This window comes from Acomys russatus, chromosome 17 (genome assembly GCF_903995435.1).
Source record: "Acomys russatus chromosome 17, mAcoRus1.1, whole genome shotgun sequence".
Lineage (NCBI taxonomy): Eukaryota > Metazoa > Chordata > Mammalia > Rodentia > Muridae > Acomys > Acomys russatus.
In genome coordinates this window covers 1,509,863-1,536,994 of record NC_067153.1, presented here as the reverse complement: position 1 = coordinate 1,536,994, position 27,132 = coordinate 1,509,863, and the positions used below count along the sequence as shown (strand labels likewise).

The window sequence follows — 27,132 nt, the reverse complement described above, 5'->3', positions numbered from 1 at the left end:
AACATGCCTACATCCTCTGCGTTAGGAGCTAAAGCCAAAAGATCATGAAAACCCTGAGCTGGAGCCCACCTACATGGGCCACATAGCAAGCCCCCTGCCAAGCGTTTAGAAAGCAAAACCTCATCTCACAAACAAGTGGGTTTGGGTACTACAGACAGAGCGGTCACGTACACACCACCGCTGAAGAGCCAGTGACTTGGACACAGCGTGCTGTTGGTCCATCACACCTCTGACGTATTAGAAACATCCGTGTGGCCCTATGAGGACAGTCAGCACACAGTCACCAGGGCCAAGGTTTTCTTGGATGCAGACAAACTTTAATTGCAAAGCCTCTGTGTACAGCACATTCAGCAATGAACAAACAGGAGAGCTGCTCACTTCAGAGATATGAACATCAACATCTTTTTCAATTCAGACATATAGAGCATTCCACGGGGGACTGATCCTCACCTTTCTCAAGACCGCTTGACATTTTAATAAATGATTAGGCATACTTAGACTCTCAAAGCAGGATGTACCTGGCAAGGAAAATGGGTGAACACCTTTCCCGATACTTCTAGGCAAACACACCTGAGTGGTTCTACTTGACAAAGTAAGAGATTTGCTGGGGCAAGACACTAAGCAAACCAGGCCCCCCTAAGACGCGGGGAGACCTATCACCCCACAGCCCAAAACACCCACCCTGAGCAGCAGGTTCCTGCCCTCACTGTTCCCTATTACCTCATGGTCTTTATTTAGCACAAAGAAATTCCTTGGCAAGCAAATTCACAATATCACTGAATTTGGGGATAGTCGGAAAATTTTTATATCATGTATGTAAGGGCTCCTAAAGACCTAATTAGAACAATTAACATTATTGCATTAGGGTTTGTCCTATATACTGGCACGGTTTAAAGATAATCTAATTTTGATTCTATACTTCAAAACAGACAGTGGGAATGGAGAAAAAAAAAGTATGACTGTCTACGCTTTGGGACCAGGCAAGTACAAACCAGACTTGGGAACTCCTTCTATAGTTTTGAGAGAGGCTAGAAGAATGCATTACACTCCACCCCTACCAAATAATCCCACAGCCTCACTACTGCTCTGGTGCGCTAGCTACAGGGAATAGTTCAAACAACAGGCTTCAACCTAACACCTAAATTGTAAGATGTGGTATTTAAACAACAAACAGGCTCAAAGAGCTCATCTTGGAAGGGAACAATCACAGAAGGATCATTTAGGCAGCTGCAGGCTCACACGGCTACTCTCAGGCAGACACATAGGGTGGCGGGGGCTCCTTGGCAGTGCCAGTCACAGCAGTGGCGTCATCATACGGAGGCAAGAGCACCTGGAAAAGAGAGCACAGAGTCAGCATTTTAAAAGCAGGCACCGCAAGCCGGGCCTGGTGGCGCACAGCTTTAATCTCAACACTTGGGAGCAGAGGCAGGTGGATCTGTGTGAGTTCAAGGCCAGCCTAGTCTACAAAGGGAGTCCAGGACAGCCAAGGCTACACAGAGAAACCTTGTCTCGAAAAACAAAAACAAAAAAGCAGGCATCACGCACCTGAAATCCCAGCACTCTAGGAGGCAGAGAGCCAGGAGGATCTCTGTGGGTTCAAGGCCAGGCTGGTCTACAAAGCACAGCAAAACCATCTCAAAAAAAAAAACCAAAACAATAAAAAAAAAAAAAAAAGAAAAGCAGGATCCACTCCCTGGTGCTGAGGCTGAGCTTCAAACTAAACACTCCCGCAGTTAAACTCTTCCACAACCGTTATGCAGTCCCACTTCTACATTTAACTACAGGCTTTGAAACCTTAAAGAAGCAGCTGTTGCCTGACTTCTGCAGCCTCTGCTACCCCTGCCCTTCCTACATGTGCCTGCACAGCCTGGGGGTGAAGTGGTCTCCCAGGTGTGTGTAGGCATGAGCGCAGGTACTAGGTCAACTCTAGAAACCACACCCTGCTATGGTGAGTACTGTAACCAATCAAGCTTGGCTGAGCTCACATTTTTATCGCCATATCCTTGGGCAAATTATGTAGTCTTGGCTTTTACATCTGTAAAACCTGAAGACCATAGGCCTAGAAAGTACCTAATCCTCTGCTCAGCATGACTCAGAGAAGGTTACAAATGGCTGGAGAGGAACAAACAAGACAGACTCTGCTTACATTCAAGCATAAACCAGGACTGCCTGTGGTCATTTGCTGCATGGAAAGAGAAATAGCGGATGCAGTCATACTGTGTGTTTTCTATTCTAGTGAAGTGTGCCTGTCCCACACACTCCTGGAAGAACGCTGAAAGCTCCATTTTCTGTCACACCCCATTCTCCTTACCTCACACACAGCACTCCCAACCCCTCTCTAACTTAACATTTCTCTTTTCCACTTGTAACTCCCATAGGCTGCAGCTATTACCTCACCCAAGAGTGGGGCCTAGTATCCACTTGACGCTGTCTCCTAAGTTCCCCCGGTGAGGAAGTCAAGTAAGGCAGATGCCGTGTGGGTTGTTTTGACTCAGCAGAAGTCAGAAGCCACAGTAATGGGAATAGAGAAGGTTGAATGAATTATTTATGAGGGAGTGGCACAATGAGGGCTTGATTCAGAAGGTGTGGCTGGACTGCGTGGTGGGCAGCAAGTTTCTCTGGTGGAACAGGGAGGGGCTCATCTGTGAGCTCTAGAATGGCAAAGCTGTCCTGCCCAGATGCTTCTCCAGTCTATCCAAGAAACAGACACCTTCAGGGAAAGCCTGACACTGCCAGGTGCTGCTGCTACTGCTGCTGTCCCTACTTACTACTCAGACTCGGGGACCCTGCCACAAGATCTACGCATGCTGCACACACTTTCTTTCCTATGGTGAGCTCACAGGCAAGCAAGGCCTGGCAAGACCAGCTACAATCAAATTAACTAGCAACGTGGAGCTACAATGTAGCGAGGCGCCTGACACCACATCCCACAAGCAGCTGCTCCTGTCAGCTCTGTGCTGTTTCCTCAAGGGTCAGTTAATGTTGTCCCTGTGTCCTAAAGACTCTACAAATCACTCAAGGGACAGGAGCGCCTGAGATGCACTTGGGTCCAGAAGATTTCTCCAAGGCCCGGAGGCATCTGCAGGGCCCTCCCACAAAGGAAACAGCCACTCCTCTTTCTAGCTGACAAACCCACGCCGAGCACCACATCACTCACATCAGCAACACAAACCCCAGAGCACACTGTGCTGTCTGTTGAGGAGCATGCGGCTTAGGAGGCAGGCAAAACATGAAGACCAAGGACAAGGGACAAAGCCAGTGCAGACAGGACACCAAGAAAAGCCTCCCCCAAAGCAGGAAAGCAATGACTAGACATTAGAGAGAACACTTCTCATGAAAAGATGAGTATACACTTGGGGTAAGGTGAAAGGAGGCAGGGCCGTGGAGCCATTTCTGGGAAGTGCAAGGGGCTGGCCACTGTCTATGGCAGGACACAGTTGGGAAGACTGGCAAGGTTCTGTACATGTGGCTGTGGCGTGCGTGAGTGTGTATGTGTGTGTGTGTGTGTGCGTGCTCGTGTGCACGTCAACAAGGGTCAGCAGTGAAGGCATGTGGTTCCAGGAACACTAGCTGTGGAGAAATCTTAGAACACAGTGGGGCTGCCAAAGAAACAGAAGCAGCCGGCACATCCAGCTCTGTTTCTTTCCTTTCTCAAGTTGAATTTCTCCACAATGTTCACAACCTGAGCACAAAATTTTCTTTCAGGGGAGGCCCAGGTTCTGTCAGAATAAGACTTTCACACTTTGGTATTCTCAATATTCATTAAACCAGCCTGCACTGCAGTTTCACTGTGAATCGGCATCTCAACACTTTTCTCTTAAATACTCTGCTGACTTCCCCTTGTAATCTGAAGTCTGGAGGCCTGAAGACTCTCTTCCTCCACTGAGCTGGTGACACCCTGCTTTGCTGTTCAATGCTAGCTGTGAAATACTCTTGACATGACAGCTCTTGTTATCAGAATACTTTCGAAAGCTCTCCAGATGGAATTAGTTTAAATTCTCAAACATTCAGCGTCATCTTCTTATCTAAATGATGCTGAACCTGGTCCTGACTGGAGACAGGATGGTGATGTAACAACCACCATTCTGTTCCTCGTAAGTTCTGTTATCACTGAGGATGCAGCCATGTTCCTTTCGTCTGAAGTACTTGGACATTAAGAGAAATGACTCTCACGTGATTAACACAAAATTTGCCAGATAGGACGTCATGGCATAGTAGATGAAAATTAGTCTATTTTGACATTTTTTATTACTCAGCATTTAGTTACTTTTTAAAAATTAACCATTCACAATGAATGACCAAAACAAAGAACATGCCCTACTTCAATGTAAAGATGCCTTTACCACACAGAAGTTACTGGCTGAGTGCCAGAATGTGCAAGCACACACACAACTGTGGGCTGTTCTCCATGTGGCCCAACACACTCTACACACATGCAGACACCCATTTTCCTCCATGCAGCCGCCCCGGGGAAAGCGGGCTCAGTTAGTGTAAAGTGCTTGCCCATGGTGGGTGGGCAGAGAAGACACCAAATGCCAGCCTTTGGCCTCTACATACACACATGTGTACACACACAAACACCATACAGATAACAAACTCGCAGCAGTGAGGCAATTTCACCTCACGAGAACATCGTGGATGTTACTTACATAACAACATGGCTACATCATCACCCAAGCAATAGAGTTATGTGGCCACCGTGGAATATGCATTTTGTAGTAGACTGAAACACCGTTGTCCAGTACCTACCTATATACTGGTAAAACTACACAATTGTTTAGACACTAGGGTTGAACTTGAACTATAGTATTTAAACTCAGTCAGTAAAGGCTTATCTGGAACTCTGCCATTGCAGGGCATTGTGTATAAGCTACACATGATTTCAGATTCTCCGAAAAGTATCACAACATGTTAAAATACATGTTAATTATCAACAGACACAACCTAGCTACCTAAGAGCCAATTGGCCAGATGATAGCGGCCTACAGGCATGTGGGGGGGGGGCACCATCTTAATCTGGGGTACTTTCCTTTCCTAGGTAAGATGTCCAAACTTTGACCCGGTAAGTGGGGCACTTGCCTGAGTCTCCGACTGAAGAACAAGCCTCAGCTGACAGAGAAGCGACCTTCAGCATGAGGATGAACAATGGGGACTGAGCATGGGCAGTCTAGACACTGAGCAAAGCAACTGGGAAGGGACACACACACACACACACACACACACACACACACACACACACACACGCACACACTGAGGACATTCCCTTCTGGGCTGTATGCAGCCCAATGGCTGGCCCCTTGGCACAGCGACTCAGCAAGCCGCCGAGGACAGGTACACAAGGCTGTACCTCAATGCCCGCCTCTAAGCACCCCCAGAGGAGAAAAACTGAGCTCTTTTGGGGAATGTATTCACAACAGAATTCAAATTGATTTCAAAAGTTCCCACTAGTAAAATGCAAAGGCTAGAAACATTAAAATAACATAGCAACTTGAACTGAAAATAAAAATGGATCTCAGGCATTTAAAACATTCCTTTTAAATACAGAGAAACCAGGAGGGCACGTGAGCTAATACCATAGTAACCACGTGGGAGGCAGCTCAGCCACTTCCTCCCCAGCCTGAATGTGCTACGCCACCTACTGTAAACATCTCTTCCAATCTTGCCTGGGCCACAGTGTCACGCAGGAAATGAGAGCTGCCCACATTATTTGTCCCCAGCTTCCTTATCATGCCCTAATGGGAAGGGAGAAATACCTCTAGGAACGCCACCAATCCCCACCAAAAAAAGAAAAACCAGTGGTTACAACTCAGCTCGTGTCTATGAGCTTTGCTTCCTTCCTCACACCCACAGCACACATTTCTGTATTGAACTTTGAAATATCATAAACCTTTCTTGTTATTATACTGCATATGACAATTTTAATGATAATAAAGGTATTTTGCCCTTGTGGATACACCCTCATTGAACCAAACCTTTCACAATGGAGCTGGAAGCCTTGTTATTAAAAGCAATGCTGCAGAAAATGTCACAATGAAACCCATTACTTATGAACATCCACAAATAAATAAGCAAATTCTAGTAACAGAAAAGTGACAAATGTGGACCTCCTTTTACAACTGCTGTAAGGCTGAGTTAATCTGTAGTCCCCAAGCAGCAAGCACTGTCAAAGCTGCGCCCCTACTTCCTTCCCCCCAACCTGCACTGGTAAGACAAGGCTGCAGGAGCTGTCAAAGCAGTGACCCCTCCTAAGTGAGAGACCATCACAGGAGTTGTCCAGGATGGTGGTCTCCCCCAGCAAAGGCACCTTAGCCAAGGCCGCATGCACCTGGGGAGGCCCTCCCATCCTAACCCATGGTCTGATCCAGGGAAAAGGGGGTGGAAAATGCCACCAATCCCTGAGCTCCAAGCTCAGGACTTGAAACCCCATTAATCCTCACTCTAGAAACATCTGTCCTGTAAAGTTCAGACCCCCTAAAAAATCCTGTAAGCCCTGCCCTGTGAGCAGGAGCAGCCAACCGGAATTCGCCCCTCAACACCCTGGACCCGCCCAATAAATTTATTTCATGAGATTTGTTTTTTCATAGGAAAAAGCCAAGAAGCAATGAAGAGAAGCAGCGAAGAAGTGGGGTGGGGCTGAGGCTCCTGAGCTCCTCAGCTCGGCTGGGGGTGCCCTCCCCTGGGAGCTGCAAGGCCTCTGCTGAGGAGGCCTCCTCTCAGAGCTGCACAGCTCCTGGGCCTCATGTCTCAGGCTACCCTTGCATTAGGGAACCCTTCTCCCCCAGAGCTTCTACACCCTAGAATATTCTTTCATCTGAGCAAGGCCAACACAATCTATATAGAGAGCACATTTGGCACACAGCCTGGCAGACTGCAACCCCTACATGTGGCATCTGGTGACATAATTGCAGAACAAGGTTGTGTGACACATAGGAGACGCACACCCTTGACAGCTGGTCACACTTACTTACATGGCAGAGAACATCCAGTACCAAGGGCGCTGAATCAGGAGACTTTGCGCAGTTGTCTTATGTTTTCAGTAAGTGACTTAAGCATCCGTAAGTATCCTGTCCCTATCTCCCATCACCACCAACTCTCATTTCCCTTCCTACAGCTCTCTGAATCCTTCCCCCTCTCCCTCTCCCTGCTATTTTCCTCCCCCTCTTGAACTTCTGTTTGGGAATTAGCCTCCCAGATGCACCCTTAGCTCAGCTCAGTCTCTGGTCTATACCAACCTCTCACAGTGCTGAGGGGTGGGGATGGGGACCAAACAGTTCACACAAGCTACTTAGTGAGGAGTCACTTAAAATGTGCTCCAGAATTAATATCTCCTTTTACAGTACAGTACTTTGTAGACCTGAAGCTTCAAAACTAGCAAATGACAGGGCATGGTTCTTGGACCACACCTGAAGACGCTCACTGCTTCCCAGACCCTTGGTTCTTGAATCTGGCTAAAACATCTGAAGCTTACTCCAACTGCCCTGGAAGGAAGGGCTTCCTCAAAATTGTCCAGCAAGTTAGTTTTGACTTTCCTGCCAGACCTGCAGGATGAAGATTTGGTTGTGTTTTGTTTATGTGGCTGACTGCCTAGTTCCTTTGGGAACCTCAAGACCCAACTAAAGATGTTTCTTGAAAAAGATTGGGGGTGGGGGGTGGGAGTAAACCATCAGGAACTGCGCAGTTACTGAAAGTCACTGAGACTACTGTAAATGTCACTGCAACTGCTAAGTTCTTCGGAGCATTCTGATGGCCAAAGGTCAACTACCTTCAGTATGTCAGGTAATCTACTGGGAAATGGCTACCAGGGAGATGGCTTGACCCTCGGCTGAAGCGGTTGTTGTTTTGGTTTGTTTGCTTTTGTTTTTCTGAGACAGCATTTTCCTGTGTAACAGAGCTCTGGCTGTCCTAGACTCATTTTGTAACCCAGGTTGGCCTTGAACTCACAGTGACTGCCTGCCTCTGCCTCCCCGGGGCTGGGATTAAAGGTGTGTGCCACCACATTGAGCTCCTTTTTGTTTTGTTCTGCTTTTTTGCTTTTTGTTTTTTTGGGGGTCTTTTTGGTTCTTGTTGTTGTTGTTGTTGTTGTTTTTTCTTTTTGTTTTTAAGACAGGGTTTCTTTGTAGGCTTGGCTGTCCTGGGCTCATTTTGTAGACCAGGCTGGACGCGAACTCAGAGATCCAACTGCTTCTGCCTCCCAAGTGCTGGAATAACATGTGCGCCATTGCACCCAGCTTAACTGTATTTTTAAAGCAGATTCAAAAGAAAGCCTTATATAGAAAAACAGTTTTGGGAGTCAAAGCAATAAACTTTGATTTGAATTAGCATGTACAACATGGAATAGCATAAGAGAGTACATGAAGTTTACATTTTCCCTTTAAATTGTTAAGAACTTTCCACTCCTATCATAACCAAGACCATAATGCTTTGATCTGGAATCAGAATTTCATATACCATTTTAGCTAAGTATTAATCTCACTGATTAAAGAGCTCTAATCCCACAGTAATTGGGTTTCATACTTTGCGTTTGGCAAAATGCTAGGACCAGTGTTTTGGGATTATTAGTCAAACAAAGCTGCACAGATTAAGTTTCCAAAAACTTCCATTTGCTAGTGTTCACTATGAAACACATACTTTATAATGTACATATTTATCATTTTAATGTGTTTTTCCCCTCCAGTGAGCACAACTTCATGGCATTAGAAAGCAAATGTGATGTTACATAATGTATCGGCCATGTGAATTTTCCACCAGGGGCTCTGAGAGAGAGAGAGTGTGTGTATCTCCCTCGGGCACCAACAGTGCTGGGGCCAGGCAGCTGCAGTGACGCAAAGGGGCACCTTGGGATATTTTAAACTCAAGGGAAACAGAACCACCCTTCCTACACACTGCGCAGGCTGCTGCCAAGCTATGCATACATGACTATGTCATGCAGTGAAGAGCTGGGTATCTATTCTCATGGCCCTAGTGAGTCACTCAGCCCTCAAGGCATTGTGTTTGGGACACTCTGCCTCAGGCATTGCCATCATGGCCTGGCTAGGAATGCCCTGGGAGCGACATCCAGGACATCTTCCCCCTGAGCAGAATTTGTAAAAGCATGAATCTGTGTACTGTCCTAGAAAAGGAAAGGAGGCATGTTTACTTTCTAACAAGAGCCCCAGTATCTTTCCATAAAGGTCAACATGAATTTACTTAGCCTGGGAGAAGAGCCATCTGGCCCAGTCCTTAATAGGAAGTGAAAACCAGGCATGACATGTTATTATGTTGATGTGGATGCCGAACACTGATATGGGCAAAGGAGAGACTTATGTTGTTATGTGCCATGAAAAACTAGATCACTCCAACCTTCTAGAAAGTCTCTAAGGCCTTTTTTTTTTTTTTTTTTTTTTAAGATTTCTTATGTATGCAGTGTTTTGTCTGCATGTACACCTGCAGGCCAGAAGAGGGCACTGGGTCTCATAGATGGTTGTGAGCCACCATGTGGTTGCTGGGAATTGAACTTAGGACCTTTGGAAGAGAGGCAATGCTCTTAACCTCTGAGCCATCTCTTCAGCCGACATTTGGCTTCTAAATTACAACGCTGACATTAACCTCCTAGCTCCTGCCAAAACAATCTTACTTAGAGTACTCCTATTCTCAAGGTCCACATTATGGTCTCCAGATTATCATTTCTCCACCAAAAAAGCCCCTGGCTCTTTGAAGAAATGGCAGATCACGTATCTGGCGTAGAAAAGATAGGTGCCTATGTTATGGTAGAGAATAAGAACATCCAAGAGGTGCTGACGAGGCTCCAACTGAGCCAAGCTAGGAGAAGCCACGGTGCAGCCTCTGAGAGCAGCGAATGGCACGCCTCAGGGCAAGACCGCTTGGAGAATCCTGCCCACTTGGCCCTGTGGAGGCCTGCTGTGTTCATCCTGCAGAGGCAGGAGTTCAAGCCCTTCTAGCTTTCACTATGTTTACTCTATGGTAATCCTTAGTTTTGCTGTTTCTCAGCTGTGACTGCAACTGAGGTTACTGGAAACAAATGCCACTCGGGTGAATCTTTGATATTTTTCTACAGTTTCTATAAGGAACAGTCCATCACAGAAAACGCTCCTCCGGTTGCCCCTGAATAAGTCATTCTGAATAAGCAGGAGGGGCTAAGGCTAATGGTTCTTTCTTACTTAACTGTGATAAAAAAAAGGAGATAACTTTAGCTCAACAATTTAGGAGATAGTTTCCTAAAAGATGACATTAGAAACTTACAGAACATATAAGGAAGAAATAAAGGGCATAAAAAGTCAGACATCTCTCCAAAGTCAAATAACCAACAAAGGAATCTAAGTTTCCCTATCCCCTCAGAGGCACAAGTACAAGAAGAAGCTGTCAGTAAGCACAGGAACTTGGCCCCAACAGTTAGCCATTAGGTGCTAAGCATCACTATTCTGAGAATGTGTAAAGAACAAGATTACAGACACTGTTCACATAAAAGTGATATGTAAATCATGAAACTACACCTCAAAAATATCATCCTACCTAGGCTATCGGCTGACTACCAAAATATAAAAACAACATAATGGGTGTTTTGTTTTCACTTTTTTCTTCTTCAGTTTTTCAAGACAGCATTTCTCTGTGTAGCCCTGGCTGTTCTGGACTCACTTTGTAGACCAGGCTGGCCTTGAACTCACAGCGATCCTCCTGCCTCTGCCTCCTGAGTGCTGGGATCACAGGTGTGTGCCACTGCACCTGACTACAACATACTGTTAAAAGACTAATCACGGAGCTTAAGTATCTTTCATTTCTGGAACCGCATGTCTGCTGCCTGCCAGAGCATATACAAGGAAGATGTGCCTGGCTAGATATAATCATTTGGTTTACAATATAAAACTTATGCGTAGATATGAAGTGAACGCTAATTCATACTTAAGATACCACAAAAAGGATAAATGTCAATGATTCCTGGGAAATGATTAAAGAGAAAAGAATTGAAATTGCTCATGCTTGAATGCATTAGAGGGTGTACAAATAAACACGGCCCGAGCTATGTGGGGCCATTTGTTTGAAAGGCGCCGTCAGTAGTCAGACTCCTCACTTCCTTGACTCCACGCATCTGCCCTACAGCCCAGAACTCAACTGGAGCTGGACTGAGGAAGCATCAGTCCTATGAACTGTGTGTGATGTCTTAGTTTAGAGAAAGCATCTGTTTTCCCTTTCTAAAGATACAGAATAGAAGTTTTATTTAGGATTATTTAAACAATTTATTAAAATGCATGTAATTTCAGCAGGATCTCCCCAGTTCTTTGCTGTGTGCTGTTTGGATGTTTTGTATGTATGTGCACTGATGCTTTGGCTGCCGCATGGCTGGTGCCTATGGAGAGCACGAAGTCAGATCAACTGGGACTGTAGTCACAGGTGGTTGTGAGGCACCATGTGGTGCTGGGAACTGAGGCTAGGTCCTCTGGAATAGCAGCTCTCAACTGCTGTGCTGTTGTTTGGTTTAGTTCTTAGGTCCAGTTAGTCTCTATGTCGTGGTTTGGCTGTGACATGACCTAGGACCCACCCCCACCATCAAGCCTGGTCCCCACATAATGGGTCAATCACTGAAACAACTGACCCATGGATGAAGCTACTGATGAGTTAATAATCTGATGGCATTAGTGAGGTTTGCTTACAGGGAAGTGGGGCACTGGGGCGGCCCTTGGGGATCTTCTCCACTGTGCTCTTTGCTTCTTCAGAGCAGAGTCTTCAACTACTGGGTCAGCAGCCATGACACTCTATCTCACCACAAGCCCATGGTAATGGAACAAGTCTAGTCACATGACACAAATGTCCAAAAGTTGCCCACTTCCCTCTCCTTCTAAGTAATTTCTTTTAGGTATCTGTCACACTGACTCAAAAACCCCAACCCTACACAACCTGGTATACTCTGTAGACCAAACCTGTCTAGGCTGGGTTGTGGGCGCACACCTTTAATACCAGCACTCGGGAGGCAGAGGCAGGTGGTCCTCTGTGAATGAGGCTAGCCTGGTCTACAGAGGAAGTTCTAGGACAGCCAGGGCTACAGCGAGGAACTTTATCTCAAAAAGCAAAAACAAAACAAAACAAAGCATGTGTCTCAGACACAGCAGGAGGCAGCAAACACTGAAAGAACATTGGGTACCATCACACAGTGGCGGGAAGGTCTCACCTTTGGCGACATCACACTTACCGTGGTATCATTGCTGGTAACATAAACCAGAACATCAGAGGAGTTCCTGCCATTGATGTATCGGTAGCAGCTCCAGACACAGCTGATCAAGTAGCCCTGTAAGTAACAGTCATTGGACTTTTCCAATTTTCAAAGGCGTGAAACAATACAAAGTCATCATACATATGTTAATGTTACTGAACCTAAGGAATTTAAAGTTGCAAGAGTTGGGTATAGTAGCTTTCTGGCATGGGATGCACTAGCCCAGCCTTGTTCTATCACAGTACACCAGAGGCCGGTACTGATACTGGGGTGGTGGTGGGGTTAGAGATGGGAAAGGATCACCCCAGATATAGGCAGTTAAAAAAACAATGGCTACAAACATTGGTCAAGTTTATTAAACTATTTATTAATGTACTACTTATTCTTCGGCAAGACGTAAGCCAAACTTGCTGTGTAGCCCAGAGGTTTTTGGTCTTTGTTTTTTTTGGGCCAGGATTTCTCTGTGTCACTCTACCTGTCCTAGACTCACTCTGTAGACCAGGCTGGCCTCGAACTCACAGTGATCCACCTGCCTCTGCCTCCCCATTGCTGGCATTAAAGGCGTGCGCCACCACGCCTGGCTTTAATCCCAGCAGAATTTAAGCCTTTAAACACTTTTAAACGTTTTAGACAATGTAGTATGTGCAGCCCTGGAGTGTTGTGTAAGTTCTGGATTATATGTAAACATGTTTCTGTCTGATTGCTAGGTGTGGAATATGGAGGCTGCCTCCTGAGAGGGCAAGTGATCCCTGTCATCTGGGAACTGCCTCGTGTGGGAATTTGCCAGTGAGAATAAATGCCAGACCCAGAGAGAGAGAGAGAGATTGGAGGCTCTGAGAAGGAAGAAGGCTGCTGGTGCTTCCCCCTGCTGCTCCTGGTTGCTGTTGATGCAGTTTGAGATCTCCTGAAACGAAGATTGGACTTGCCTCAAGGAACCCAACAACCCTGAACAGCAGGAAGCAGCTAAGGAAAACTAGGCACCCCGTCCCCCTAACCTTCTTTCTCTCCTACCTGGAGTTGAGCTGTTGGAAGGGATCTGGGTGGAAAAGGGAGAGAGAGATATAAGGAACCCAAAATAAAAACAGATTTTAAAAGGTGGGTGCAGTGGTGCATGCCTATAATCCCAGCACTTGGGAGGTAGAGGCAGAAGAATCGATGTGAATTCAAGGCCAGCCAGGTCTACAAAGCCAGTCCAGGACAGCCAAGGCTACTACACAGAGAGACCTTGTCTCAAAAACAAACAAACAAAAACCCACACAAACAAAACAATAATTAATTTTAAAGTGCACCAACACTAGAACTACACCTCTGTAAGTACACTAAAAACACTAACATGCATTTCCTTTAACATTTACTTATTTAGTGTGTACGTGTATATGTGCATATGACACTGTACACGTGAACAGAGGACAACTTTTGAGAGCCAGTATGCTCATTCCACTACGTGGGTTCTGGTACCTGAGCTCAGATCAGTTCACCAGCCTTGGTGGTAAGGACCTTTACCCACTAAGTCACCTTATCAGGCCATACATTAAATGATTGAATTCTGTGACATGGGTTGTATCTAAATTGAAACTGCGTATTTGTTATGTTTATTCAAATATTTGCGCTGGGCATGGTGCTGTACGCCTTTAATTCCAGCACTCGGGAGGCAGAGGCAGGCGGATCACTGTGAGTTCGAGGCCAGCCTGGTCTACAAAATGAGTCCAGCATAGTCCAGGCTACACAGAGAAACCCTGTCTTTAAAAAAAAAAAATCAAATACTTGCATCTATCTTGTGATACTAACTTTTAAAGTATACAGAACATGGTAATGCATGTTGCAACACACACAAAATGAAATCTATAACCTTTATTTGTTCCCAAATAAATTTTGTTGTTTTTGTATGTTATGTGTATGGATATTCTGCCTGTCTGTATATCCATCCATGCATATGTGCCACAGACATCAGAAGAAGAGTGTCAGATCCCCTGGAATTGGAGTTATGGATGATTGTGAGCCACTATGTGGACGCTGGCAAATACTCATAACCCCTGAGTCACCTCTCCTTGAATGGCCTGTAGAATTCAGGTTAGTATTTCTCTCTCACGCAGACAGACTATACTACTGTTAGGAAACCAAGAGGTAATGAACTAATTATTTTGTTTATCTATGAATTTAATATTTAGTCCATAAGGAGAATATCCGTGCTTACCTTAAGTGTCAAAATAATGCTGATAAACAGAAGAATGATAAGGACCAAACACGTAGGATTCACCGACATTATATCATCTCTGTAGGGAAAGCTGGGAGGCTGTGAGGGAAAGGGGCCTCATTAGCAAACTGCATCCACCTTTCAAGCTGTATCCCACAGAGGCGCACGTGAGAGCAGGTGGTGGTATGTAGGACAGACACACAGCACTCCTGCCTAAACCCAGGGACAGCAGCAGACAGTGGTCCCTCCACCGCACCCTGGGAGTCCGCCATCAGTGTGTGGTCTTTGTACAGTTCTGGAGTTTTGGTTGGGCAATGTTTTCTTGATTTTCTTCAAGTTCTGGATACTCTAAAGGACGAGGAGGAGAACCAACCGAAATGGCTGCTGGCGGCACATCTTTCTAGACAGGGGATTCTTGTACACGTCTGTTGTAGTTTGTAAACAATGATATGGATTATCAGGGTTTACTTTTGTTTTTTCAATTCACACATCTACAGAAAGACATGCACACTATTTTAACTGTGTTTTACAGGACTCTAGCTTAGACTCACCTGCAGCCTTCTCACTTCTCTCACCCACTGCACTTCCATTTGTCAGCAGTAGCCATCAGAGGAATGCCAACATTCCTTTCATTGATGATAATGTACAGGATTTGCTACTACAGCTCAGATGGATCTGGTTTGCCCCAGCTGACTGCGGACTCCTCCTTCTCCCTCACCTTTCTAGGTGCTGGGACTATAGGCGTGTGCCACCTTGTCCAGCTCAGAATGACCATTAAACAGCTTCTGTGCTGGGACTAGTGACAGGTCAGAGCATTGTGGTCACCAAGACAACAAGCTTCTCTCTTCTCAACTCCTCCCTCCCTCCCTTGTCGGCTATCCTTCCCACTAGACCATCAGTTCTGAAGGTCACATCCTCACCTCTCATCCTAGAAGAACCCTGGTCCTTACCCTGAGACCAGAGACCACTACAAAGGCTCCACAAAGTGAGCACATTTCGTAGAGGCTTTATTCCAAGAGAGCAGGGCACAGGCTGAGGTAGGAGGCCAAGCTGGGCAGTAAGACCAGGTCTCAAAATGAAACTCTAAAATAAGAGAAGGCTGTAGCTCAGTAGTGAAGTGCTTGTCTAGCATGTGGTAGGCCCTGGGTTTAATCCCTAATAGCACATTTTTTTAAAGTAATAATAAAATTATAGAGAACCTTCAAGAGTGAACATCTTAGGGGGATGATGGGGTCACATGCCTTTAATCTCAGCACAGGAAGCAGATCTCTGAGTTCAAGGCCAACCTGGTCTACAGAATGAGTTCCAGGTCAGTCAGGGCTACACAGTAAAACCTTGTCTCAACACGCACGCACGCACGCACGCACACACGCACGCACACACGCACACATCTTGCCATTTAAACAATTTGAATGAATTTGCATTTTCAGACACAATCACAATTTTAAAAACCAAAGGTTAAAAAATATTCCACTTGATGCTGTTAGAAGTTCCTTAACACCCAGCCACCAACACTTACTCACATGTTCATAAAGGACTTCAGAGGAATCTAGGGAAGTCAGTCTGAAAACTACTCCACAGTAGCATTTCCTGTCTCCCACAAGCCACCAGAGGCACGATAGCATCCCCTGCTGATACCTGAGCAAACTCTCCCAGGGGTTCTTGGTAGACACAGGAAATGCCCTTGATTGCCCTCTGTGTCTTATCTCCTGTGGGTTCCAGGAGGTTATGATGGTTACAGCGTCCCAAAAGCACCCTAAGTAAATCAGAGCCCCTACCTCTCAGAGAACACCCAACCATCTCACCAGATACTCGGGTGCAAGTTTAAGATGTCCTCAGTGTGTGTGCCCTTTGTTAATGCTGTCCTTTCCTCAGTCAGGTCCCCCGGGGCAAGAGGCAGAGAGCGGAGGTCCACCTACCAGCCGCTGGACGTACTCCTGAATGGAGTTTGGATAGACCAGCACAGTGATCGCAACCAAAGTATTCAGGGCAAAGTCAAAGATCTGGTAGCAGAAGAAGGGGATGATCCAGGCAGCACGTTGCTGAGCACAGAAAGGAGAATGTTAATGTAACAAAACACGAGTCCAGTATGAAGGGACCTGGGGAGCCAGCAGTCACTGACGAGGCCATGATGGTAACTGCTGTGCCAAGCTGAAACAGTCAACAAAACTATCAAGGGTTCATGATAATGCTAGTTGTAATGGTTTTCCTGGCACCGTGAGGTATTAGCGAGAGTTCTGAAGACTCTTGCAGAAGACTGTGAGTATGCTTATACAGTGGCTCTCACTGTGGAGGCAGAACACCACTTTCACAGGGGTCGCCTAAGACCATGGGAAAGACAGCAATTTACACTACGATTCATAACAGTAGCAAAATCGCAGTTATCAAGCAGCAACGAGAATTATTTGATGGCTGAGGGTCACCACAACATGAACTGTATTAAAGGGCGCAGCATTAGGAGGGTCGGGAAGCACTCTTCTAGTGGAAGGGCCTCACTGCAGCCACTCACCTTGTATGCTCCGTAAGTAGCCATGGCACATATCAAGATCATGAGGAGAGAGACTGAAATAGCGATGCACACATCTGGCAAAAGATGGGGGAGGGGGTGCACAATTAGATCCACTATTGAACATGCCGAATTTCTCTTCATCTTGTTCATAAACCAGTTATAGGAGAAAACTCTATGCCCCATCAACCAGAGCTAACAAGTGCCCAGACGATGTTCTCACTAGATTCTAAATGACTCCATGATTGCCAAAGGGCAGAGACACTGCTTACAGACACCAAACCTGGCTTCCTGGTGCACTAACAATAATCATCCTATAGACACAGGGGTCTATTCTAAAGCTCTTCATCACTCCGCTGTCTATCTCCCCCAGCCAGTATCACACAGCATTGACTGTGTCTGCAGCTTCCGCCATTTTTCATATGATCAAAATTCCCACTTTAATGACAGGTCTCAGGCAAAAGCCACCTCTAAGGAAAGCTTTCCCGAGCATCCCCACTTATGTAACCCCCATCCTCCCAGTGACCACACCCATCCTCATGTGGAATGATTTTTATAGCATGCATCAGTATTAATCTTATTCTGAGTGTTACTGGTGATGGCTGGTTTCTCTCCAGGTGAAAAGACACTGTACTCTTGGCTCCCAGCACCATGTAGGTGAGGAATGCCCCTCTAGCAGCAACGCATGAACACTGGCACCTAGAGGGAGAAATTCTGTAGGATGAACACATGCTCCAGTCTTCCAGACTCAGTCCAGAGAGTATGAAAATATCTCATTAATGACATTCATACTGATTACAATAATTACAATTAATGTTGCTTTGTTGTTGTTGTTGTTGCTTTTCATAACATGGCCACTAGAAAATGACACATTCACATACTCTGATGGATCTGGAGTGAAGCCTGTGTCATAAGGTACTAGCTGAGCACTTAGGAAGCCGTGTCCTTAGCTGCTGATGCCTGCTGCTGACAGGGCACTGAAGCAGTGTCTGCACTCGGCCGTTTCAGAAGTGTTTTGCTCTTCCTGGCTGAGAGAGGTGTTCTTCTTACTGAACAGAATATAAGCAAAATGAGAGCTTGGGCTTGCAGGACATTCTAACAGCAAAAGGCTGGGCTGTGGTTAATTCTATCGCAGTAGTTAGTCTTGATCACCAATTTGACTGGATGGAGAAGGGTATAGATTAGTCAAACACATTTCTGTGGTGTCCATGAGAGTGTTTCTGGAATGCTAAATAAGAGGGAAGGCCCCACATAGGCTGAGGTCCCCAAAAGAAAAACAGGAGAAAGGCCCTTTAAAGCACGTACTTGGTCTCCACCCCTTCTGAGTTGCCCATAATGGACTAAATGCCTTGAACTGTGAGGATGGGGGAAAGGAAGGGAGGGAGAGAAATTTTCTATATATTTAATAGGGAAAAAATAATTTTATGAAAACCAGGCCATTATAGGATTCTCTGTGACTATTTCAAAGATCTTCAGAGAGATAGGTAATAAATATACAAATAAATGTTATTCAATACGTGAAAATATTAATATGTCCACACAAAGAACTTTAAAGACTGTGTGTCTCCCTATGGGGAAGTACACTCCAGAACAGACCTTGACAAGAGTCACAGTTTCAAACTTCCTGATTTATATCTTTACCAAAGAACATAAACCATCCCCAAATCTAAAAGGTATAAATAAAAGCCATGAAATGAGTATACTATCGTCACTCATAAAAAGTGAGAGGTGAGGACATTTTGGAAGTCCTAGTTCCATTCATGGCTCTACCAGCTATTCTAAACAAACAGGCCACATTCCAAATACACAAAGATAGAAATGAGTACTACCTCTAGTCACCCAGGCATCGCCAAACCACAGAAGTAATGCAGTACACATGGTAAGCAGAGGTTACTCTGCGGAATTAAAGGACCTTCCTTCCTAGGACTCAGAGGACAGCTCAGGGGTGGAGGGGGGCGGTGGAGCCCTGGGTTCAGTCCCTAGCACAGTAAGTCAACAGCTAGTTGACACTAGTAGCGGGATTTTAGGACGCCATGACTATAACCTCTCTACCACCCACCGCGGCCTCAGAGCACCATGGCATCACCACGCATCCTGGACTAAATTCCTGCTTCAATACCCAGCTCCACTTTGAAAAGGGCCCTAAGGGCTACAGCACAGATCCAAGAGACACAATTAGGAAATATTCCCTGAACTCAGTCGCTCGCTGACCAGACAGGCACAGGAAAGCTGCTTGCAATGCGCGTGTCAGACCAGCTAGTTCGGCTCCCCTCACCTGAGGCTGCCAGCTCACTTGGTCAACCTAACTGATTCATTGTTCAGTCAGGCCCATTTACAGCTCCATCTTCCCGGGCTTCTGGCAACATCGCCCGCACCACAGCACATGAAAACCAACAGCATCCATCATCACCAAGCGCAGGAAACTACTTCCAGTTGAGCTCCCAGAACAAAACGCAGAGCCCTCAACCCCCCCCCCCCACCTCACCCCCCCCCCCCCCGTGAAGAACAGAAAAGCCTGGCCCTGAAGACTCAGGAAGCACAAGCAGTAAGATAACTAATTTTATTTCCCTAAGATCAAGAGCCAAAGGCTCAGAATCTGTTGATTTTCATAATTTCTCAGTGAAAGATAAATTTCACCCCAACAAGGGCTTTTGTAACTTCTGGCTTTAGGCTTAAATCCAATGATTATTTAACAAATACTGGTGAGTTTAACCTAGTTCATGAGAAGCTGCAAAAACTAACCAGATGTTATCTTTGCTCTGAAGCCGATAATTAGCTATTATGAATGTTAAAAGAGAGGAATTCTGGGAAAAATAAGGGCAACCCAGAGGAAAGGATTATTAAAGAGCTTAAAACGCTAACATTGGGTTCTTCTCATAATTTTAAAATGATGTAACTCGGCCCCATAAAGCCCACTCTTCCACTAGCATGTGAGAGCTAACGGCCCTAGCATGTTCATAAAGCTACGCAACCATTTCCACCCTTCCCCAAACACTCTCCAGTACCCACCAGCACTCGTGCCCCACTCCACTCATCCACCTTCCATCCCTCGGGACCCAACTTACTACTCTGCTTCACACATGTGGACTGTGGGGGCCACCCTTAGTGGCTCTTGGCTTAAAACATAGGCAATCCCACCTTGCCTGTAGGCTCCATTTTCTACACCTCCGCTTGGCACGAAGCAAGCTGAGGGTCAGCCCCTGAGGGTCAGCCTGAGGCCACACCACCTGGTCCTGGGAAGCCGCTTGTTTGCCTTATCTCTGCAGCTGCACTCCTCAGAACTCACCTCCCTGTCCTTGAAGTTTCTACTACTGAGATAGATAGCAGAACATCTTCAATAGGTCCTAGGAACCCGCTTGCTTATCACCTCTGCAGCTACATTCTCTCAGAACTTCCTTCCTTATCTTGAAGTTTTTACTACCTGGCTAGAGAGCAGAATAGCTGCCATTAGGTTTCCATAGCAACCTTGCCCTTGCCCCTCTGAGACTCTATAAAAAACCCTGTGAAATTTTTCAACAAACAAGGTTTGATCAGAATCCAGACTTGCCTCCCGTTTCTTGTGTGTCTCCTGTCCTATCCACTCACACCCTCTTCCCAGGTTCTGTCTGAAAACCCCGCAGGCCGGGGCAGTGAACCCCAGAGTCCACAGGCAGGAGCCCAGGCACTTGTATGCAAGGTCTTACTATTTAGTCCCAGTTGGCCTGAAACTCACGCTCCTGCTACCTCAACCTCCCCAAGTATGGGATTACAGGCCTGTATCACATGCCCGGCTCTGCATTCCCTCTGTTTGTCTGTCCAGACAGGGTTTCTCTATGTTAGCCTTGGCTGTCCTAGACTCGCTTTGTAGACAAGGTTGGCCTCGAACTCACAGCGATCTGCCTGCCTCTGCCTCCTCAGTACTGGGATTATTAAAGGCATGAACCACCACACCGGGCTCTGCATTCCCTCTTAACCCTCAACAAGTATCTGGATAATTTTCTTTGATATAGAAAACTTGAAAAAGCAAATCTATGCCATAAATATACTGTATCATGAATAGAACTCCTTCAAAATTAAACAACAGGCAGATTAGAGCCATGTGTATGTGTAGCAAACCTGCAAAGAAAGTAAACTAATGATAAAGCCTAAGGGGGGAGGCTCACCGGGAGGCTCACTAAAGCTCCAGGTCAGCCTGGGCACAAGAGTGGGAACCCACTCAAAAACAGAGCAAGAAGCAAGCCAAGACAGGAGACACTCCACACAGCGTTACCAAGTGCACACTCGATAGTCTGATAGGTCTGGGGGAACGTGGACCTGGCACCGCACCTGGGTATGCACTCCCTGCTATTCTGGAGGCTCACACAGGAGGCTGTCTGCCAATGTTGAGACCTGCCTGGGTCACTTACCAGCAACAACCTGATTCCCCACAAAACAAGCAAAAACAAAGGGGCTGGGGCTAGACAGTGCTGTGATAGCGTTTTCCTAGTATGTGCCGCCCGGTGCTGGCCCTGGGGTCAACCTCCACCCCGTCATCGAAATAAATGCATAGACAGACAGACAGACAGACAGACAGACAGACAATGGATGATGATGGATGCATGGGGAAAATAACAAAAGCAAAAACCCTACCTTACACTGAGTCTGCAAACGTTTTACAAAGTAACATTCAAACCTCAAAAACGTTACATTGCAATCAGCAACAACATCAAAATATGTCAACAAGGCCTCGGTGCCACTAATGTGGAACCATGTTAGAGACCCTAGCTACTCTAGTTCCCAAGCAGATGTTGGCAAACCTGAGAGTACAAAGCCCTCAAGGATTCTACAGGTTCCACGCATGGCAAGAGTTCAATCAACGCACACCAAGGGCTGGTGGGGGCAACACACCTTTAATCCCAGCACTCAGGAGGCAGAAGCAAGCGAGCCTCTGAGTCTGAGGCCAACCTGGTCCACAGAGCGAGCTGCACAATGGGTAGGATTACACAGAAAAACCCTGTCTCAGAAACAAGTAAAAAAAGTTCAAGACATGCGTCAGAAGTTCACAAAGGCACATACAGCCATACCTGGCTTTTCAGTATCTCTTAGTATTCTTGTGAGCAAAGTAGAGAGGTGGGCTCCAGTCCAGGTGTGGAGTTGGTGACACATGGACACAGCTGTTCCTGCAGGAGCTCCACAGCCACAATCCACCCTCCCCTGCTGCTCTCAGCCCATGCAGACCTGTGTGTCCCGGATGCCTTTCTGTTGCTGTGATGGGATGCCGTGACCAAAAGCAGGTGCGGAGAAGGCTCGGTTTTGGCTTATACTTACATCTAGGCCACAGTTCATTAGCAAAGCAAGTCAGGGCAGGAACTTAAACTGGAAACTTACAACCACACTTAACTAGCTTTTTCTTATACAGCCCAAGACCAGCATCCAAGAAACAATGCCACGCACAGTGGTCCGGACCCTCCTACACCAATTAATAACCAAGACAATGGGGCTGGAGGTTAAGAACACCATGTGTTCTTCCTAAAGGTCCTGAGTTCAAATCCCAGCAACCACATGGTGGCTCACAACCACCTATAGTGAGATTTGGTACCCTCTTCTGGCCTACAGCATACATGTAGGCAGAATGCTATATAAATAATAAATAAATCTTTAAAAAAAAAAAAACCAACCAAGACAATCTCCTACGTGTGTGCGTGCCCACAGGCCAGCCTGAGCTGGGCAATCCCTCAGGTCAGACTCCCTTCTCAAGTGACTACTGTGTCAAGCTGACGAAAAGCTGACACTTGCTAATAGGGCTCCTCCGCCTTGTTCCCTTGGCCAAGCAGCAAAGACCACACTGCCCCTTACAGGGGTGAAGACACTAGGCCAAAGTTACTCGTCTGTCAGTCAAGGAATGGTTAACTTCAGTCCAGAAAATACCAGGCTCTCTTCAGCCTAAGGCAGCAAGGTTATTCTGTCTCAAGTCACAAGGTATCCAGTAACCCCATGTCTATCTACAGCCATTTATTTGGGTAGGGGGTTAATGGTTCCTAGAAAATAAACATCTACCCATTTATCTTTCAAAACCAAAAGAAGACGTATGCCTTTAGTCTCAGCACTGGGGTGGGGAGTGGAAGAGGGGAGAAAGAAGGAAGAAGCAGGAGGGTCTGAGTTCCAGACAACCAAGGCTAAGCAGAGAAGCCTCACCTCAAATAACAACAGCAACAACAACAAAACCAAAAGGAATTAATCAAAGGGCTGGAGAGATGACTCAGCGGCTAAGAGCATTGGCTGCTCTTCTAGAGGTCATGAGTTCAATTCCCAGCAACCACATGGTGGTTCACAACCATCTATGATGTGATCTGATGCCCTCTTCTGGCCTGCAGGTGTGCGTGCAGGCAGAGCACTGTATACATAATAAGTATATCACTCCCCCCTTTTTAATATTTATGTATTTATTATGTATACAGCACCCTGCCTGCAGGCCAGAAGAGGGCAGCAGATGTCATTATGGATGGTTGTGAGCCACTATGTGGTTGCTGGGAATTTAACTCAGGGCCTTTGGAAGAGCAGTCAGCAGAAGCTGCTTTTAACCTCTGATCCATCTCTCCAGCCCCCTAAATAAACCCTTTAAAAAAAAAGTTACCCAAAACTTAGTCAGGATGCGGAGCATGCCAACTACTGAACAATGTGACTTAAAAGGTGCATAGATAAGTGGATTCAGGCTGAGATTCCAATCCATTCATTTCCTCGCTGCCAGCTTTTTAATATGAAAAATTTACAAATTGAAAATATCTGATTAATATTTCTTTAATAGAAATATCTAAAGGCTAGATATTTTTATTTTGTTTTATTTATTTATGTATTTATTTATTTATTTATTTATTTATTTATTTATTTTGAGATATGGTTTCTCTGTGTATCCTTTGTCCTAGACTTGCTTTGTAGACCAGGCTGGCCTCAAACTCATAGAGATCCGCCTGCCTCTGCCTCCCAGAGTGCTGGGATTACAGCAGTGTGCCCCTGCGCCTAGCTTAAAAGCTGAATATTAAAGTGAGGAAAATTCCTTTATTTTCTTTGTCCCAGTGGATTCCCCAATAAAGAGTAATTCCCCTGTTTTGATCATCATCTACCAGATCATCTGAGAAAAATTAGTACACGGCAAAGAGATAATCCATGCTCGGTCAGTCGAGCCAAAATCTGCAGTAACATAGTTACCTGCACTCAGAGACAGCAACACGAGTAGGGTTACACCTCAGAGGGCTTGATTTCCACAACTGCCTAAAGCCATGCGTGGTGGTGCATACCTGCAGCAGGAGAATCAGGCATTCAAGTTTATCCTAGGCTACACAGAGAACTCAAGGTCACTGTTGGCTACAGAAGATGCCACCCCATAGATTGCGTGTATGTGTCTGTGTGTATATGCAAAGATTCTTTCTTAAAAAGGATTTGTGTGTGTTGGTGTTTTGTGTGCATGTAAGGTATGAGTACCACATGTGGACAGAGGCCACATGTGCCCACAGAGGCCAGGAAAGGGCATCAAATCCTCTGGAACTAGAGTTACGTATGGTTATAAGCCGCCACGTATGAGCCGGGAGCCAAACCCAGATGCTCTGTAAGAGCAACAAGTACTTTTAACCTAGGCCATCTCTCCAGTGCCAAAACAGCTCTATTAACTCACAGAATTTCTTTTCTTCTTTCTTTCTTTCTTTCTTTATTGTTTTGTTTTTTGAGACAGGGTTTCTCTGTGTAGCCTTGGCTTTCCTGGACTCACTTTGTAGACCAGGCTGGCCCAGAACCCACAATGACCTGCCTGCCTCTGCCTCCCTGAGTGCTGGGAACTCAGAATTTTCCATCATAATTATGCAACTGACTGAACCAAATCTATTTAATTTTATCTATACATAGGTTAAATAATTAAAAGTCTCTGACCTACATATTTATTGTCCCACCCTACCTTTGTAGTACTGAGGGCCAAACCAGAGTCTCATGCATACCCAGGCAAGTACTGTGCCAGTGAGCTTTGTTCTCAGCCAGGCTCTGATGCGCCAATCTTGCTGCCTCAGCCTTCTGAGTAGCGATGACTACAGATCTGAAGCCACAGGCCCAGCTGACCTACCAGCTTATTTTAAAAAGGAGATCAAAACATACTGAAAATAAACATTAAGAGGAAACAAGTTTGTAAAAAAGATTCAAATGAATACCTACTCTCCTATTCCTTTTTATCCATGTAATAATAAATCATTAATCTATCTATCTAGGTTCTACCACCACCACCAGGCTGCTGCCATCACTGCCACTCTCACCAGTTCAGACAGCGTTTCTCTGTGTAGCCCTGGCTGTCCTGAAACGCACTCTATAGACCATGCTGACTCAGAAATCTGCCTGCCTCTGTCTCCCGAGTGTCCCAGATGTGCCACTTTTGCCTGGCTTAAATAATTCTTTCAAGTTTGTGCTGTGGAACACGTAAAAAACCTCAAACTCAGGACTTCACAAAATAATTACCAGGCAGTGATGGTGCACGCCTTTAATCCCAGCACTTGGGAGGCAGAGGCAGGAGGATCACTGTGAGTTCCAGGCCAGCCTGGTCTACAAAGCAAGTCGAGGACACAGAGAAACCCTGTCTCAAAGAAACAAAAACAAATTATTATTTCAGTCTTAAGTACTAGCAAGTCTGTCAGGCTTGTCAGACAGTGTTTGCCCAGCGTGGCGCTGACAAGTGGAAGGTGTATAGAGTTACCATGCACCCAAGGGAACCACAATGCTGTCACTTAAAATTTCCTACCCTCAAGTACCTTAGAGACTCCTACAACGAAAAGCAGTGAGAAGAAATCTATCTTTAGAGGTCAGATCCTGTCAGGCTGGGCATGGAGACATACACGTTATGCTCTGGAAGCAGAAAGAGGCAGGCAGATCTCTGTGAGCTCCAGGCCAGCCAGAGCTACAGTGAGACCATTTCAAAACAAAACTAAACTTACAAACCAACAAAAAGGAACTGTAAAAAAATTCGACTTGAGACCGGTGCAGTGGCGCATGCCTGTGATTCCAGCACTCAGGAGGAGGAAGCAGGCGGGGTTGTGTCCCTGACTTCATCATCAGCTTGTCGCCCTCTGGCTTCTGCTTCTGACCTCTTAAGATTCTGAGCCCTTGGTTGATCAATGGAATCGAATTGAAGACCCAGAAATAAATCCATACACATATGGATACTTGATTTTTGACAAAGAAGCCAAATCTATTCAATGGAAAAAGGATAGCATCTTCAACAAATGATGCTGGTTTAGCTGGATGTCTACATGTAGAAAAACGCAATTAGACTGTTATTACCATGCACAAAACTCAAGTCTAAGTGGATTAAAGACCTCAACATAAAACCAGATCCACTAAATCTGTTGGAAGAAAAAGTGGGAAAGAGCCTGGAACTTATGAGCACAGGAGACAACTTCCTGAACAGAACACCAACAGCCCAGGCTCTAAGGTCAACAATTAATAAATGGGACCTCATGACACTGAAAAGCTTCTGTAAGGCAAAGGACACTGTCAACAGAACAAAGTGACAGCCTATAGACTGGGAAAAGATCTTCACCAAGCCTACATCTGACAAAGGTCTAATACCCAAAATATATAAAGAACTCAAGAAATTAAACACCACCAAACCAAATAATCCAATTAAGAAATGGGGCTCAGGGCCAGGCATGGTGGTGCACGCCTTTAATCTCAGCACTTGGGAGGCAGAGGCAAGCTGATTGCTGTGAGTTTGAAGCCAGCCTGGTCTACAAAGTGAGTTCAGGATAGCCAAGGCCACACAGAGAAACCCTGTCTCGAAAAACCAGAAAGAAAGAAAGAAAGAAAGAAAGAAAGAAAGAAAGAAAGAAAGAAAGAAAGAGGGCTCAGAATTAGTGAATTCTCAACAGAGAAATATCGAGTGGCTGAGAAACATTTAAAAGAAATGCTCAACGTCTTTAGTCATCAGAGAAATGCAAATCAAAACAACTCTGAGATTCCATCTTACCCCAATTGAATGGCTAAGATCAAAAACTCAAGTGACACCACATGCTGGTGAGAATGTGGAGAAAGAGGAACACTCCTTCATTGCTGGTGGGAGCTCAAACTTGTACAACCACTGTGGAAATCAATCTGTCACTTTCTCAGAAAACTGGAACTAGGGCTACCTCAAGACCCAGCTATTCCACTCCTTGCAATATACCCAAAAGATGCTCCACCACACAACAAGGACATAATACTCAACCATGTTCATAGCAGCCTTATTCATAATAGCCAGAATCT

At 45.7% G+C, this 27,132-nt stretch overlaps 1 protein-coding gene across 1 annotated transcript in view; it reads right to left on the bottom strand.

The window, feature by feature from the left end:
- Positions 1-295: 295 nt before the first annotated feature.
- Laptm4b (lysosomal protein transmembrane 4 beta) overlaps positions 296-27,132 on the bottom strand; it is a 51,475-nt gene continuing 24,638 nt past the window's right edge. Inside the window, exons 3-7 of the mRNA XM_051159458.1 lie at positions 16,906-16,979; positions 16,316-16,438; positions 14,397-14,495; positions 12,182-12,277; positions 296-1,330 (exon numbers count right to left, since the gene is read on the bottom strand). Coding sequence (XP_051015415.1) covers positions 1,250-1,330; positions 12,182-12,277; positions 14,397-14,495; positions 16,316-16,438; positions 16,906-16,979 — 473 coding nt within the window. The 3' untranslated portion in view covers positions 296-1,249. The remainder of the gene's footprint in view (positions 1,331-12,181; positions 12,278-14,396; positions 14,496-16,315; positions 16,439-16,905; positions 16,980-27,132) is intronic.